General features: G+C 49.0%; 1 protein-coding gene across 1 annotated transcript in view; it reads left to right on the forward strand.

The window, feature by feature from the left end:
* Positions 1–12,480, forward strand: part of LOC134087986 (mucin-1-like) — a 16,620-nt gene extending 4,140 nt beyond the window's left edge. Inside the window, exons 2-4 of the mRNA XM_062541868.1 lie at positions 6,252–6,479; positions 8,101–8,290; positions 9,398–12,480. Coding sequence (XP_062397852.1) covers positions 6,375–6,479; positions 8,101–8,290; positions 9,398–11,661 — 2,559 coding nt within the window. The 5' untranslated portion in view covers positions 6,252–6,374 and the 3' untranslated portion in view covers positions 11,662–12,480. The remainder of the gene's footprint in view (positions 1–6,251; positions 6,480–8,100; positions 8,291–9,397) is intronic.
* Positions 12,481–17,500: the final 5,020 nt, after the last annotated feature.

The following is a 17,500-nucleotide window of genomic DNA, read 5'->3' on the forward strand; positions in this document are numbered from 1 at the left end:
GGTATGAGAGATTTTTAACAGTACAATTGCATTACATTACATAACATACTAGAGTTTTTGAGAGAGATTTTTTTAATGTATTACCATGACAATATCCAAACAGCAATGCTGACTCAGAGACTCACCTGAATGAGCTTGAACCGAGTTCAGTTAAATTGAGTTTAATTAACTGGAATTGAGTTGAGTTGAGTTAACGTGAATTGAATTGAGTTTAATTAACTGGAATTGAGTTGAGTTGAGTTAATGTGAATTGAATTGAGTTTAATTAACTGGAATTGAGTTGAGTTGAGATAACGTGAATTGAATTGAGTTGAATTGACTTGAATTGAGTTCAGTTCAGTTGAGTTGAGTTGAATTAGCTGGAATTGAGTTGAGTTGAATTAACTTGAAGTAGCGTAAATTGCACTGAGCTGGGAGGGTGGAGGTGAGCTGGGAGGGTGGAGGGGATCAGGGAGGCAGAGGGAACATTGGAGTGGCATGTAACCGGAAAAGCGGCATTCCACAGCAGATCCACGGTGTTCCTGGCGAGGACTCTCCACACTCGCCCAGCAGGTTCCACGTGCAGGAATGCGACTCCGGGCCGCATGTGGGCCGTATCCGGGCCAGGTCCCAGACAGCTTTGAGAGCCGACGGCTGTAGAATGATGTAATGGTTACAGATGGAGCTCATGGCTCAGCTGAGTTAATGGTTATCGCAAGTGGAACGGGGAAGCTACAGTACACCAGACATGTAACTGAAGCGTTCCACTCGTGTTACGTCTGCTGCAGCAATTAGCTTGAGCTGTAATCAATGGAAGACGCTACACCAGACGTGATAGTGGCGCGCACATTTGAGAAATCTGCGAATGGAACGCTTCAGTAACGTGTAAAGCATAGAGTCATCCCTGATAGTCATCCATGATCATAGAATCATACCTGATAATAGAATCATCCCTGATCCCTGATCATAGAATCATTCCTGATCATATAATCATCCAAGATCCCTGATCATAGAATCATCCCTTATCATAGAATCATCCCTGATCATAGAATCATCCCTTATCATAGAATCATCCCTGATCATAGTCATCCCTGAGTGTGTAAGGTATGGAGTCATCCCTGATCATAGAGTCATGGTGATGGTGGTGATGGAGCAACAGGGTGATGGAGGAACAGCGTGACGGTTATTTGTGAGAGAGGAACGCCTTGGTGATGGACAGGATGAGTAATGTTTGGGGTGTCACCTTGAGACAATGCAGTAATTAGCATTGTTCACTACTGACAGCAGCAACACAACAACGGGAACAATAACATCAACAGCAACAGCACTCTTAATCTCGGCACCCGATGCACTGCACGCTGAATGGGTGGAGCTCATTACAACCACCAGCAGTCTCAGGTGTGTGTGTAGCTGACCAATAAAGTTCTGTGATGACGTTTGAAACACAGCTATTAAGCTTGGGGGGTGTGCTGCTGCGATCCGCTTTGTTAGATTGCAGTTTCAGTCATCAGCAGAACTTTCCACTGACACCAGTGATGGTGGGGCTTTGTGGTCGTATATGGGTGTGTGTGATGTTTGTGTGTGTGTGTGTGTGTGTGTGTGTGTGTGTGTGTGTGTGTGTGTGTGTGTGTGTGTGTGTGTGTGTGTGTGTGTGTGTGTGTGTGTGTGTGTGTGTGTGTGTGTGTGTGTGTGTGTGTGTCTTTGTGTGTCTTTGTGTGCATGCATTGTGTGCGTGCGTTGTGGGAATGGTGTGCGTCTTTGAGCTTGAGATGAACAGTCTTCATTTGCTTTGCCTTGCAGTCAGATAGCCATTAGTCACCATGCATCAGGGCCACATCATATCTAGTTCAGAGCCAGATTGGAGCCATATTAGGGCCACATCAGGGCCAGATTGAATTAGGGCCAGATTGAAGCCACATCAGGGCCAGATTGGAGCCACATCAGGGCCAGATTGGAGCCACATCAGGGCCAGATGGAAGCCAGATTGAAGCCAGAGCAGGTTTGGGGTGTGTGGCTGTGTAGTATGTATGTGGGTTACCCAGTGACCTGGAGGCAGAGACTCAGGAGGTGTGTGTGTGTGTTACCCAGTGGCCTGGAGGCAGACTCAGGAGGTGTGTGTGTGTTACCCAGTGACCTGGAGGCAGACTCAGGAGGTGTGTGTGTGTTACCCAGTGACCTGGAGGCAGAGACTCAGGAGGTGTGTGTGTGTGTTACCCAGTGACCTGGAGGCAGACTCAGGATGTGTGTGTGTGTTACCCAGTGACCTGGAGGCAGACTCAGGAGGTGTGTGTGTGTTGCCCAGTGACCTGGAGGCAGAGACTCAGGAGGTGTGTGTGTGTGTTACCCAGTGACCTGGAGGCAGACTCAGGAGGTGTGTGTGTGTGTTACCCAGTGACCTGGAGGCAGACTCAGGAGGTGTGTGTGTGTGTTACCCAGTGACCTGGAGGCAGAGACTCAGGAGGTGTGTGTGTGTTACCCAGTGACCTGGAGGCAGAGACTCAGGAGGTGTGTGTGTGTGTGTGTTACCCAGTGACCTGGAGGCAGACTCAGGAGGTGTGTGTGTGTTACCCAGTGACCTGGAGGCAGACTCAGGAGGTGTGTGTGTGTTACCCAGTGACCTGGAGGCAGACTCAGGAGGTGTGTGTGTGTTACCCAGTGACCTGGAGGCAGACTCAGGAGGTGTGTGTGTGTTACCCAGTGACCTGGAGGCAGACTCAGGAGGTGTGTGTGTGTTACCCAGTGACCTGGAGGCAGACTCAGGAGGTGTGTGTGTGTGTTACCCAGTGACCTGGAGGCAGACTCAGGAGGTGTGTGTGTGTGTTACCCAGTGACCTGGAGGCAGACTCAGGAGGTGTGTGTTACCCAGTGACCTGGAGGCAGACTCAGGAGGTGTGTGTGTGTGTGTTACCCAGTGACCTGGAGGCAGACTCAGGAGGTGTGTGTGTGTTACCCAGTGACCTGGAGGCAGACTCAGGAGGTGTGTGTGTGTTACCCAGTGACCTGGAGGCAGACTCAGGAGGTGTGTGTGTGTGTGTTGCCCAGTGACCTGGAGGCAGACTCAGGAGGTGTGTGTGTTACCCAGTGACCTGGAGGCAGACTCAGGAGGTGTGTGTGTGTGTTACCCACTGACCTGGACAGACTCAGACGGACGCATGGTGGCTGTTGGGTGGAGGTGGAGAGGATCCAGACAGGAAGTGGGTGAAGAGGAAGTGGACTAGTGCAGGGGTCTTCAACCTTTTTCCATAGACAGTAAAAGATATGGACAGAGCTATCACGTAGACGGCAGCAGAGACCGAGGAAGCAAATCTCAACGGGTTTTTTTAGGTCTTCTTGTCTCCTGCGCAGGCTCAGGTGTCGTACGTAGGCACGTAGTCTGACCGAGTCTGACCTATGGCGACGCTTTACTCTCGCTGGACGCATGCGCCTTTAACACTTTAGCATTGACTTCGGAAAACGTTAATTACTCAGCCGATAAGACAGTTACGAGATTATTATGTCAATTTCACAATGTAGTATGTACCCCGACAATAGAAAATGTTCATATAAAGGCTTAAAACGCTTCAGCTCTTGGCTGTGAGAGAGACTGAGCACGGACCCCCACACCTGGCCCACCTCAAATCCTACCTATCCACAATTCACATTTATGAATGTGTTTTGGCATAGGTTAGCAAAATGTTACACAGGGAGAGAGTGAGAGAGACTGAGCACGGACCCCCACACCTGGCCCACCTCAAATCCTGCCTATCCACAATTCACATTTATGAATGTGTTTTGGCATAGGTTAGCAAAATGTTACACAGGGAGGATCACATGCATGATTCATGTGTAGCCTACAATGTGTTATCTAAAAACGAATATGAAGCTATTTTCTTTTGAACATTATGTCAAAAGAATGACAAGTTTTATTTTTTGGAAGAGAAAAAAAATGCTTATACTAAATATTGAGATGGTGAAGTCGACTGTGTGGATGGTAGCTAGTGTGTCAGAGATGGTGCAGTAGACTGTGTGGATGGTTGCTAGTGTGTCAGAGATGGTGCAGTCGACTGTGTGGATGGCAGGAGAGTAAACAAGCAAACATCACCAGCTCCACGCCATGAGCGGCACCAATGACTATATACGCTGTAGAGTTATCACACGACATGCTGTAGAGTTATCGGGCAGCACGGCACTGAACACTTCGTGTCAGGCTGCGACAGTCAGTAGAACATGGGTTATTTACTCTCCAATAGAACATGGGTTGTTTACTCTCCAGTAGAACATGGGTTATTTACTCTCCAATAGAACATGGGTTGTTTATGTTTATACTCCAGTAGAACATGGGTTATTTACTCTCCAATAGAACATGGGTTATTTACTCTCCAGTAGAACATGGGTTCTTTACTCTCCAGTAGAACATGGGTTGTTTACTCTCCAGTAAACATGGGTTCTTTACTCTCCAGTGGAACATAGGTTATTTATTCTCCAATAGAACATGGGTTCTTTACTCTCCAGTGGAACATGGGTTGTTTATATTTACTCTCCAGTAGAACATGGGTTGTTTACTCTCCAGTGAAACATGGGTTGTTTACACTCCAGTGGAACATGGGTTGTTTATTTCCCAATAGAACATGGGTTGTTTACTCTCTAGTGGAACATGGCTTGTTTACTCTCTAGTAGAACATGGGTTGTTTATGTTTACTCTCCAGTACAACATGGGCTGTTTACTTCCCAGTAGAACATGGGTTGGCCTGTTCATGGTTGTACCTGTAAGGGAGTGTTCCTTTTGTGATGTGTGTATGTGTGTTTGTACCGGTGCTCTACCTGTATGGAAAAGTGTGTTTGTTGATGTGTGTGTTTATGTCAGTGTTAGGGAGTATACCTGTATGGCAGTGTGCCTTTGGTGACGTGTGTGTGTGTGTGTGTGTGTGTGTTGTGAGAGTATGCCATCATCAAGTTTGCATGTGTGAGTGAGTGTACCTGTTGTGTGTGATGGTGTTAGTAAATTTTGTTAGCTAGTGAGTGTATGTGTGTGTGTGTGTGTATGTATGAGTGTGTGTAAGTGTGCCTGATAGCTAGTGTGTATGTTTCGTTAGCATGTGTGCCTGTGTCTGTGTGTGTGTATGTATGTGTCTTTGTGTGTGTGTGTGTGTGTGTGTGTGTGTGTGTGTGTGTGTGTGTATGTATGTGTCTCTCTCTCTGTGTGTGTGTGTGTGTGTGTGTGTGTGTGTGTGTGTGTGTGTGTGTGTGTGTGTGGATTAAGTGGAAGCTGGCTGGGTGCCCTATGGTTTAATCCTGAGCTGGCTGTCCCCGTGAACACAGGGCAGGACAGGGCAGGTGAGCCAGCAGAAGATTTAGCTCTGGAGGTGAGGGCGGGGGTGGGGTGTGTGTGTGTGTGTGTGTGTGTGTGTGTGTGTGTGTGTGTGTGTGTGTGTGTGTGAGAGAGAGGCCGAGTTTCTGATCTCCAGTGCTCTTAAGACTCAGAGTCCTGTTGTCCTGACACAGAGACAACAGAAGAAGATCACACAGTAGCAGAGTTACACTCCCACTACAGTTGTGATGAGCAATTAATGAACCAGCATTTGAAACCAATAATGTGTCAGTAATGGTAATACAACATTGTGAGATGAAATCTTTATATGATATTAAAGTCAAAAAGAGCTTGTTACGTTACAGAACATTAACATCACATATAACATCAACATCATCAAACATGTGGTTCTCAAAATATGACATTAAAAAAACTCATATAGAAGTGTTTCTGTACTTTTTTTCTAACACAAAGTAGATGCATAGCAGTGCAACATATGACCGCCGCTCAGTCTTGCACATTTGCTCCGTAAAAACAAATCACGCCTATTAATTAGTCTCTATCCTCTACTCTTGCAACTCATGCTGTGTGTGTGTGTGTGTGTGTGTGTGTGTGTGTGTGTGTGTGTGTGTGTGTAAGGGGGGGGTCGGGTGGGGGGGGGGGCATTGTATGTGTGTAGATGTACACATGCAAATTCATTTATTCAGAGGCTTTCAGCGTGACAATATACATCAAATTTGGTGCTCTGTCTGAACATCTCAGCCGACGATATAGGAATACTGTAAGTCTGTGACTTTGCTGTTACTCTGTTAAAGTTTGAGTTGCTGTTGCAAGTAGTGTCTTTTTAAGGAAGCAGGAGTTGAGTCTTTCATCACTTTCACTCCCTCACTTGAGCTCCAGTCTCAGATCTGCTGTTTGAACACATCTCGCCTGAAGCTACACTTCCATTTCAAACCTCTGAATCACACATGTGCTTTCTCTCCAGGTCTTGTAATCTGATTGGCCTTCTGCTGTGGGCCCCGCCTCCTGATTGGCCCCTCTGCTGTGGGCCCTGCCTCTTGATAAGTCGTCTGCAGGATTCCACCAATCACGGTTCCCATTCCGGGCCATGTCTAAGAGTGACACCTGGCCAGGTGGTGTTGCCATGGAAACGGCCATCTCAAAGGACAGCGCTGGGAGTTGTGATAGTGTGATCAGCATGGACTCTAATCATGTGAGTGGACGGAGAGAGAGAGAGAGAGAGAGAGAGAGAGAGAGAGAGAGAGAGAGAGAGAGAGAGAGAGAGAGAGAGAGAGAGAGAGAGAGAGAGAGAGAGAGAGAGAGAGAGAGAGAGAGAGAGAGAGAAAGAGAAAGGATGGAGAGAGGGAAGGAGAGAGGTTGGGGAGAAATAGAGGGAGAGGGAGACTTTTTCCATAGGGGTGTGTGTCAGATCAAACTAACAAAGCGCTCACTATCACCTAAGTGACGCATTAAAAGAGTTGCTTAACGACTCAAAGCTTTGTGTCCAACGTTAACACCCTCCCTGTACCTTTGACCCACTTACCAACCACACCCTCCTCCACTGCAGCATCACACCCTTCTTCACTCAGCATCCCATCCTCGTCTCCCGCTGTGAACAACCAGCCCAGCACCTGATCATGCCAACCGCTGGCACAGCAACTTTCTCACACTTTCACTGGTTTAGCTTAGAGCAAGGAAATGTCACGCTGACTCTGACAGCTGTTTGCTTTTTCAGTGAGTTGTTGCCCTGTAACGTGATCATGCAAACCACACCTCTGATTATACAACATGCATTTCTATAGATCTTTTACAATGACACCCAAAACTCGTTTACAGTGCAGGGGAAACCTCACTTACTACCACCAATGGGGATGGCAAATGTCCCCTCCCCTTCTCTACTCAACAACCCAAGTGTACCCTCCTCATTCAATGCTCTAACACCCTTTTTCTACCCAACAACCCAAATGTACCCTCCTCATTCAGTACTCTAGCACCCATTTCTACCCAACAACCCAAATGTACCCTCCTCATTCACCACCCCAATGCACTTCTCTACCCAACAACCCAAATGTACCCTCCTCATTCAATACTCTAGCACCCATTTCTACCCAACAACCCAAATGTACCCTCCTCATTCAATACTCTAACACCCTTTTTCTACCCAACAACCCAAATGTACCCTCCTCATTCACCACCCCAATGCACTTCTCTACCCAACAACCCAAATGTACCCTCCTCATTGAATACCCTAGCACCCATTTCTACCCAACAACCCAAATGTACCCTCCTCATTCACCACCCCAATGCACTTCTCTACCCAACAACCCAAATGTACTCTCCTCATTCACCACCCCAATGCACTTCTCTACCCAACAACCCAAATGTACTCTCCTCATTCACCACCCCAATGCACTTCTCTACCCAACAACCCAAATGTACTCTCCTCATTCACCACCCTAATGCACTTCTCTACCCAACAACCCAAATGTACTGTACACTCCTCAATCACTTTAGTCCCCTGTCACTGAATGCTTGGAGTGAGGTATCACCAGGACATTGGAGTGAGATATCACCAGGACATTGGCTCATTGCTTAAGCCATCGTGTTACCCTGTGGGGTGTCGGCCTTTGGGTTTGTAGTGTCCAAGCCCAAAGTGAATTAGCCTTAATCTGCAGCGTCCGACACAAATACCGTCTCTAGCTTCACTGGTAAACAAACCAACACCTTGCTGCAAAGACTGAGCTCCCTCTGTTTGTCTCTCCTTTTATTGTACGTGTGTCCTTCGTTCTCTCATTCCCTCCTCTCTCTCTCTCTCCCCCTTTCTCTCTCTGCAGAGTGATGACAGTCTGAAGTATTTTGCGCCTGACGTGAGGGCAAGTCTGATGTTTCTGGAGGAGACCATCGAGTCCCTGGAGTTGGAGGAGGACAGCGGCCTGTCCAATGACGAGCTTGATCCACACACGCCGACTCCCACATATACCGACAAGGTCACCATCTGTCTCCCTACACACACTCGACTGGAAGGTGAGTTCACCTGCTATCTACCACATGCTAAGGTGTTGTTTTGCTACAGGTTGCTAAGGTGTTGTTTTGCTACAGGTTGCTAAGGTGTTGTTTTGCTACAGGTTCTGTAGAATTAAAGTTGGACAATGTAGGAATTCCATTTTTGTCATTGTTCATCATTCAGGACTAAAAGGGGTGCCCAATCATCTAAAATGGTCAAAATGAGTCATGCTCTTACCTGTGACAGCAATGCTGTGTAGTGCAATACCAGGCGTTCTAGGTGTCAGTTCTAGGTGTTCTAGGCAATGTCAGCGTCTCCCCTCACATCATAAGTCAGTGTGGCATCAAAAACAGTTTGAAGCTGTTATTTTATGGTAAAAGATCTACATTGTATTGCTTTAACAAAGTATGCATGGACACCCTAACACATGTTCACTCCTCTGCATGTGTGAACATGAAGAAAGGTGACATGGAAGATGAGTTTAGTCACACACAGAGACCACAGCTTAGGAAGCACTCCTTGAGATCAACTAACTTGTAATGGCAAATAGAAGGTGGCATTGAAACATTTGATTTGTGTAGCTCAAAACCCCTGAGGTAAGATCAGTCGGTTTGTGTTGCCTGGGTCTTAGAGTTACACTTGCTGCAGACAACGCGTACGTGTTCGTGTCATGGCTGCCTCGCGTATTTTGCGGTCATTTGGTGCGTCGGTCGTGCACGTCGTCGCAAGCGAAGATGACGCGTCCGCGAGATGCAATACTGACAAGAAAGTAGGGGGCGATCATTGCCAAAAAAGTGACCACAAGATGCATGATCGACATCAACGACAGGGGCAATCATGAGAGTAAACAATGGCACATGGCCAACTTCCACAGCTGAATTACTATAGTCTCCCCCTAGTGAAGACCTCCAGTTGGGTGCGTAATGCTGCAGCGAGTCTGTACACAGGACACAGCAGGTCGCACACAGGCGCATACGCTTACGCTTGGTCTAACAGCAAGTATAATCCCAGCCTTAGGCGGTTCTGTAGAGTACTATTTGGTTCTTTTTCGGCAAATCTGAAGGGGCTGAGAATCCTTGGACTCTTAAGTTACAGTAAGAATCACCAAATGTTTTGTTGTCTTCCAGATGTGTCCAGGTACCACGACGATCCCAACCAGGTGATGGGTAAAAACCACAAGCCATCGATGAGCTACATGGTGCCCACTCCTTTGCTCCTGGCCAACGGCCCTAGCCTCCTCCGCTCAAGAACATCGTCGTCCTCATCTGCGGACCTCAAGCCAATACCCACGCCAATACCCACGCCAACACCCACGCCAACGCCCCCCACTACTGGCACGGCTGCCGCTAAACATGCCCCCAACACAGCTGGCAGTGCCGCCCCCGAGGGTATCACCATGGATACACTCATTACTGTGCCAGCTGCCGTCTCGACGAGTGCCCACTCTTCTGCTGCTGACCCACTTGAAATGGATGCCAGTGAAGTCATGCCCGGTGGCCTGGAGGTGCCCTCTACTAACCCGATTACTGATGCCCTCGAGATGCCCGCGGATAAAGCAGCGGACTCACCTGAGCTGATGGGTGATAAGCGCCCCACAGACGCAGCAGCTGGCACGGCTGTGAGCGATCCCGTGCAGCTGATCTCCGCTAATCCAGCGGGCGGCCCAGCTACTAACCAGATGCCTGTAGAGGTGCCCACGGACACCTCCGTCACAACTACCCCTTCCCCTGCCCCTGCCCCTGCCCCTGCCCCTGCCCCTGCCCCTACCCCTGCCCCTGCCCCTGCCCCTGCCCCTGCCCCTGCCCCTACCCCTGCCAGTGCAGTGGGCATCAGTGAGGATGCCCCCAGTGCCACACCTGTGGAGGATGCCCCCAAAGCCCCCCAGGTCGTTGGCCTTGCCCCTCCTGAAGGGGGCGAGGAGTTTATTCCGCCCCCTATGGCCTTCATGGATGAACCAGCAGATGAGAGTGACTCTGACATGCCCGTGTCCTCGGACATCCCAGCTCCAGCTGTTCCGGCAGAGGACATCCCAAATGCCGCTTTTCTTGCATCTGATATTCCAGCTCCCGTGATTCCACCTCCAGATGTTCTGACCCAGGAGGCTCCTGACGCTGGTTTCTCAGAATCCGACATTCCTCCTCCAGTTGTGTCCTCTCCCGACGTCCCTGCCCAGGCCACCTCTGATGCTACGCTCCCCGACACAGTCGCTCCACCGCCAGTGATTCCAGCACCCAGCAATCCAGATCCTCCTGATGTCCCCATCCCAGTAATTCTCACTCCAGACATTCCGGCTCCCGTTATTCCAACAATTGATGTTCCAGGTCCTGATCAAACGAGCGCAGTCCCCTCTTCCCAGAATCCTTCAAACGAGAGCGGAACAGAGAACAGAGCGGTGGGCGGGGCAGGGGGCGTGGAAAGTATAGACCCCGCCTCCCGTGATGCAGGGGGCGTGACCAGCCTTGGCTCCGCCTCCCAGAGGGGCCCGCTGTCCTACAGCGAACTGGAGAAGCTGCGGAAGAAGGCGTCCGTGAAGAAGACTCCGGGTTCCGTCGTCCCCGTGGTCCAGATCCGCCGGCCGCCCTCCCCCCCCGCCGAGGGTCTTCTCCTCCTCCCCGGGCCCCCGCAGGAGTACTGCGACGCCAAGAGCCCGCCCCCGGCCGTCGCGCCCAAGCCCAAGAAGCTTCCCGCCAACATCATCCTGAAGCCGCACCGCTCGGCGGCCGCCGACCCGGCGAGCCCCGCCCCGCTCATCTCGCCCGACCGCGTTCTGATGGACCCGCAGAGGGTGCGCATGGAGGCGCTGCGGAAACTGGGCCTGCTCAAGGGGGACGAGTCCAACTCCAGCTCCGCCGCCGCCGCCGCCGGGCCCTGCCTCTCGCCGAGGTCACGCAGGTCGTGGGCGCCGCAACACTCCGGTCCGCTGGCGTCGCCCGGACCCAACGCCTCGGTACCGCCCACACCAGAGGTGACCGCTCAGCCCTCCCAGAGGCCTCCTGCCGCAGACACACCCAGCCCCAAGCTCTCTCCTGCCCCCCAGAGGTGTCCAACACCACACACGCCCAGCCCTAAGATCTCTCCTGCCCCCCAGAGGAAGACGGTGGAAGTGCGGCTGGCTCCTCGTCCGGCGCCCCCTGGCTGTGAGGAGGGTGGTCAGCGGGTAGCGGAGGCGCCGGTGGGGGGCACCGAGGACGAGCAGGAGGATCTGGACGTACCAGACCACCTCCCGCCCAGCCCCCCCCCTGCACACACACACACACACACACACACACACCCCAGCGGTGAGAACAGCTCTGCACCCCGCTCCCATGGCATTAGTGTTCAGATCAGCCCCCTCAGTAATGAAGAGGACCGCAGGGAGGCTCTCAGGAAACTGGGCCTACTTAGAGACTAGTGTGTGTGTGAGTGAGTGTGTGTGTGTGTGTGTGTGTGTGTGTGTGTGTGTGTGTGTGTGTGTGTGTGTGTGTGTGTGTGTGTGTGTGTGTGTGTGTGTGTGTGTGTGTGTGTGTGTGTGTGTGTGTGTGTGTGTGAGTGTGTGTGTGTGAGTTTGTGAGTAGCCGGGGCTACTTTGGGACTAGAGTATGTGTGTGTGTGTGTGTGTGTGTGTATGTGTACGTTTATGGTATATGGTCCGGGGCACCGTGACACAGGACTAAGATGAGTTTATGTGGTATGTGGTCATACTGAGACTGGACCAAAGAACCTGGACTAGTACTAGCATTAGTTCATGTGAACTATCTCCAACTTGGACACACACTCTGATCTCCACGACCAGAAGAGAGGGGCAACAGTCTGCTGTACATATGGGCCACCCTGCAGTGGACTAAGAGTTCTCCATGGACTAGAGTTCTTCATGGACAGAGTTCTTCGTGGACTAGAGTTCTTCAGCTCCTCATGGACTAGAGTTCTTCATGGACTAGAGCTCTTCATGGACCAGAGCTCTTCAGTTCTTCATGGACTAGAGTTCTCCATGGACTAGAGTTCTCCATGGACTAGAGTTCTTCATGGACTAGAGTTCTTCATGGACTAGAGTTCTTCATGGACTAGAGCTCTTCAGTTCTTCATGGACTAGAGTTCTTCATGGGTAACTGTAATGGTGCTGATGGGATATTAATGTCCACCATGTTAATACCCAGAGCAGGAGTCTGTAGCCGAACTGCTGAACTTTAAAGGGATATTCCGCCATTTTTGGAAATACGCTCATTTTCCACCTCCCCTCGAGCAAAACAATCGATATTTACCTTGTTCTCGTTCATCCAGCCATTCTGTGAGTCTGGCGATACAACTTTTAGCTTCAGCCTAGCATAGATCATTGAATCGGATTAGACCATTAGCTCCTCGCCTGCTAGCTTCATGTTTAAATGTGACTAAGATTTCTGGTAATTTTCCCATTTAAAACGTGTCTCCTCTCAAGTTAGAAAGTGCAATAAGACCAACTGAAAATGAAACCTGGCGTTTTTCTAGGCTGATTTGACATGGAACTACACTCTCATCTGGCGTAATAATCGAGGCAACTTGCAAACGTACCATAGGCGCAGTGATATCGTACGCAGCATCTGAAAATAGTCCCCATAGACAACAAGCAGTAGTAGTGCCAGTAGTGTGCAAGTTGCCTTGATTATTACGCCAGATGAGAGTGTAGTTCCATGTCAAATCAGCCTAGAAAAACGCCAGGTTTCATTTTCAGTTGGTCTTATTGCATTTTCTAACTTGAGAGGAGACATGTTTTAAATGGGAAAATTACCAGAAATCTTAGTCACTTTTAAACATGAAGCTAGCAGGCGAGGAGCTAATGGTCTAATCCAATTCAATGATCTATGCTAGGCTGAAGCTAAAAGTTGTATCGCCAGACTCACAGAATGGCTGGATGAACGGGAACAAGGTAAATATCGATTGTTTTGCTCGAGGTGAGGTGGAAAATGAGCGTATTTCCAAAAATGGCGGAATATCCCTTTAACATGCTGAACAAGGGGATATTTAGCCTGGGGATCCCCATGGGGATATTAAGGCTGGGGATACCCATGGGGATACACATAAGGTTTGCATGCTCATCAGGCCTCATGGGATGCTCTGAACATGTATTAAGATAAAACTAAATAAATGTAAATAAATTATGTTAAACTGGTATGCTACTGTGCACTGAGGTGTTCTTTTCATGGGGATATGAAATGCTCTTTCTGTAAAGGACGTGGATGTAGCATATAGACTGACATATTGGGGTTGGTTGGGGTTTAGTGTGTGTGTGTGTGTGTGTTTGTGAGTGTGTGTTCAGGCCTGTATTAGGGCAGGTGTGTTAATGGGGTCCAAGCCTCTCCTCTGATCTGGTCCTGCTGTAGCCATTCTGATTCAGTCTGACATTTCTCTCTGGTTCAGTCTGCTTTATTCTGGTCCAGTCTGCTTTATTCTGGTTCATTCTGGTCTCAGGAGTACACAGGTGTGTTCTCTGGGTCCGAGTCAGTGCGCCGCATCATCGGTGTGTTCAGGTGTGCTCACCTGCCTGTGGAATGGAATGCCGGCAGGTGTTTTTCTACCCAGCGGCGTATCAGATGAAGATTCCCAGGTGTGACAGGTAGAGAATGTTGCTGTAGTGATTAACCTGTAATACGCATGCTGGAGCCCTGACATGCAACCTCCCAACCCTTTCTGCAGGTGTGTTCATAAGAGCTAGCGTGTCCCAACCCTTTCTGCAGGTGTGATCATAAGAGTTAGCGCGTCCCAACCCTTTCTACAGGTGTGTTCATAAGAGCTAGCGCGTCCCAACCCTTTCTACAGGTGTGTTCATAAGAGCTAGTACGCCCCAACCCTTTCTACAGGTGTGTTCATAAGAGCTAGTATGTCCCAACCCTTTCTTTTTTTTTTTAAGTATATTTTTTGGGCTTTTGTGCCTTTAATGTTGACAGGAAAGTAGAGAGAGACAGGAAGCGAATGGGTGAGAGAGTCGGGGTGGGATCCGGAAAGGACCACGGGGCGGGAATCGAACCCGGGTCGCCGGCGTGCGGTGCAGGTGCCCCAGCCAGTTGCGCCACGGCCGGGGCCGTCCCAACCCTTTCTACAGGTGTGTTCATAAGAGCTAGTACGTCCCAACCCTTTCTGCAGGTGTGTTCAAAAGAGCTAGTACGTCCCAACCCTTTCTGCAGGTGTGTTCATAAGAGCTAGTACGTCCCAACCCTTTCTGCAGGTGTGTTCATAAGAGCTAGTACGTCCTAACCCTTTCTGCAGGTGTGTTCTTTCTACAGGTGTGTTCATAAGAGTTAGTACTGTACGTCCCAACCCTTTCTACAGGTGTGTTCATAAGAGCTAGTACGTCCTAACCCTTTCTGCAGGTGTGTTCATAAGAGTTAGTACTGTACGTCCCAACCCTTTCTACAGGTGTGTTCATAAGAGCTAGTACGTCCCGACCCTTTCTGCAGGTGTGTTCATAAGAGCTAGTACGTCCCAACCCTTTCTACAGGTGTGTTCATAAGAGCTAGTACGTCCCGACCCCCAACCCTTTCTACAGGTGTGTTCATAAGAGCTAGTACGTCCCAACCCTTTCTTTCTTTTTTAAAGTATATTTTTTGGGCTTTTGTGCCTTTAATGTTGACAGGAAAGTAGAGAGAGACAGGAAGCGAATGGGTGAGAGAGTCGGGGTGGGATCCGGAAAGGACCACGGGGCGGGAATCGAACCCGGGTCGCCGGCGTGCGGTGCAGGTGCCCCAGCCAGTTGCGCCACGGCTGGGGGCGTCCCAACCCTTTCTACAGGTGTGTTCATAAGAGCTAGTACGTCCCAACCCTTTCTGCAGGTGTGTTCATAAGAGCTAGCGCGTCCCAACCCTTTCTGCAGGTGTGTTCATAAGAGCTAGTACGTCCCGACTGCCAACCCTTTCTACAGGTGTGTTCATAAGAGCTAGCGCGTCCCAACCCTTTCTGCAGGTGTGTTCATAAGAGCTAGTACTTCCTAACCCTTTCTACAGGTGTGTTCATAAGAGCTAGTACGCCCCAACCCTTTCTACAAGTGTGTTCATAAGAGCTAGCGCGTCCCAACCCTTTCTGCAGGTGTGTTCATAAGAGCTAGTACGTCCCAACCCTTTCTGCAGGTGTGTTCATAAGAGCTAGTACGTCCCAACCCTTTCTGCAGGTGTGTTCATAAGAGCTAGTACGTCCCAACCCTTTCTGCAGGTGTGTTCATAAGAGCTAGTACGTCCCGACTCTCAACCCTTTCTGCAGGTGTGTTCATAAGAGCTAGTGCGTCCCAACCCTTTCTGCAGGTGTGTTCATAAGAGCTAGTGCGTCCCAACCCTTTCTGCAGGTGTGTTCATAAGAGCTAGTACTGTACGCCCCAACCCTTTCTGCAGGTGTGATCATAAGAGCTAGCGCGTCCCAACCCTTTCTGCAGGTGTGATCATAAGAGCTAGTACTGTACGCCCCAACCCTTTCTACAGGTGTATTCATAAGAGCTAGTACGTCCCAACCCTTTCTGCAGGTGTGTTCATAAGAGCTAGTACTGTACGCCCCAACCCTTTCTACAGGTGTATTCATAAGAGCTAGTACGTCCCAACCCTTTCTGCAGGTGTGTTCATAAGAGCTAGTGCGTCCCAACCCTTTCTGCAGGTGTATTCATAGGATACAGTGAGTGTACTTAACTGTACTTGTTGAAAGAAACCAGGTGTTTAACTTCACCGATATGCCACAGGAAGGTGAAAAATGCGGCAGCATCGATAGCCCTCTTATATTCAATATCTTCTCTGAAGAATATAGGGGTAAGAATAAACAGATTTTTAGGCTTTAAGGTTATACACTTTATAGGTCACCCCATCAATGGTAATCAGACTCTGATTTGCCATGAACATTACTGTACAACAAATCATTTTTCAGTGCTTTCAACCACCCAGCGAGAGAGAATTGCTGCACAGGATCCAGTGGTGTCTGTGTGGAAGTGACAACAGTATGTGTGAATGACTGTGAGGTAAGTGTGGAAATAACAGAAGTGTGTGTGAATGACTTAGTGTGGATGTAAGAGAGTGGAGTGTGTGTGTGAATGACTTGAGAGTTTAATGTGGAAGTAGTGTGTATGGTTTGAGAGCGTGTGTGTGAACGTAGTAGAGTGTGTGAATGACTGAGGTTAGTGTGGACGTAGTAGAGTGTGTGTGAATGACTGAAGTTAGTGTGGAAGTAGAGTGTGTGTGGTTTGAGAGTGTGTGTGTGGACGTAACAGAGTAAAGTGTGTGTGAATGACTGAGAGGTTAGTGTGGAAGTAGAGTGTGTGTGTGTGTGTGTGTGTGTGTGTGTGTGTGTGTGTGTGTGTGTGTGTGTGTGTGTGTGTGTGTGTGTGTGTGTGTGTGCGCGTGTGTGTGTGTGTGTGTGTGTGTGTGTGTGTGTGTGTGTGTGTGTGTGTGTGTGTGAAAGACTGAGGTTAGTGTGGAAGTAGAGTGTGTGTGAATGAGTGCTCCACTAGCCAGCATGCGGAATGCAGGTTTGTCCTCGGAGTGCTGGACCACTGACGGATCTGTGGCTTTTGATGTGACATCACAGTCATTCCTCAAGCTTGAGTGACGTGTGTGTGTGTGTGTGTGTGTGTGTGTGTGTGTGTGTGTGTAAGACTCTTATCAGCATTCGAGAGAAGAATGCGGAGGGAAAGCCAACAATCTCTCTCTCTCTCACACACATACACACACACACACACACACACACACACACACACACACACACACACATACACACACATTCCTGTGCAAGACACACAGTACTGTCTTTGTTTAGCAATATTTGATATTTGATTTTCTCAAAGCTCTGGCAGCAGCCACTACACGTGTACGTGTTTGTGTGTGTATCTATAGCTGGGTGTGTAAGACAAGTGTTTGCAAGTGTGACCCTGTGTGTGTGTGTGTGTGTGTGTGTGTGTGTGTTATGTGAGGTGTTGATAAAGTAAGTCAACAGTGCTGATGTGGCAAAGGAGTTTATGGAATATTTATGGAATAATATTTCAATGTTTACAGAAAATAAATCCATAAATGAGGGAACAGACGTTTGTTTCACAGCTAGAGACGCACTTATTAATGTTTACACCATTATTCCACACATAGGGTGAATTAACGTGTGCTTATTAATGTTTACAGCAATCTTCCACACATAGGGTGAATTAACATGCGTTTATTAATGTTTACACCATTTCTCCACACATTAGAATCGGGTGAATTAACATGCGTTTATGTCACACATCAGAGTAGTTCTTGTGTTATCATGTTCTTTTATTG

The sequence above is a fragment of the Sardina pilchardus genome, chromosome 7 (assembly GCF_963854185.1).
Source record: "Sardina pilchardus chromosome 7, fSarPil1.1, whole genome shotgun sequence".
Classification (NCBI taxonomy): domain Eukaryota; kingdom Metazoa; phylum Chordata; class Actinopteri; order Clupeiformes; family Clupeidae; genus Sardina; species Sardina pilchardus.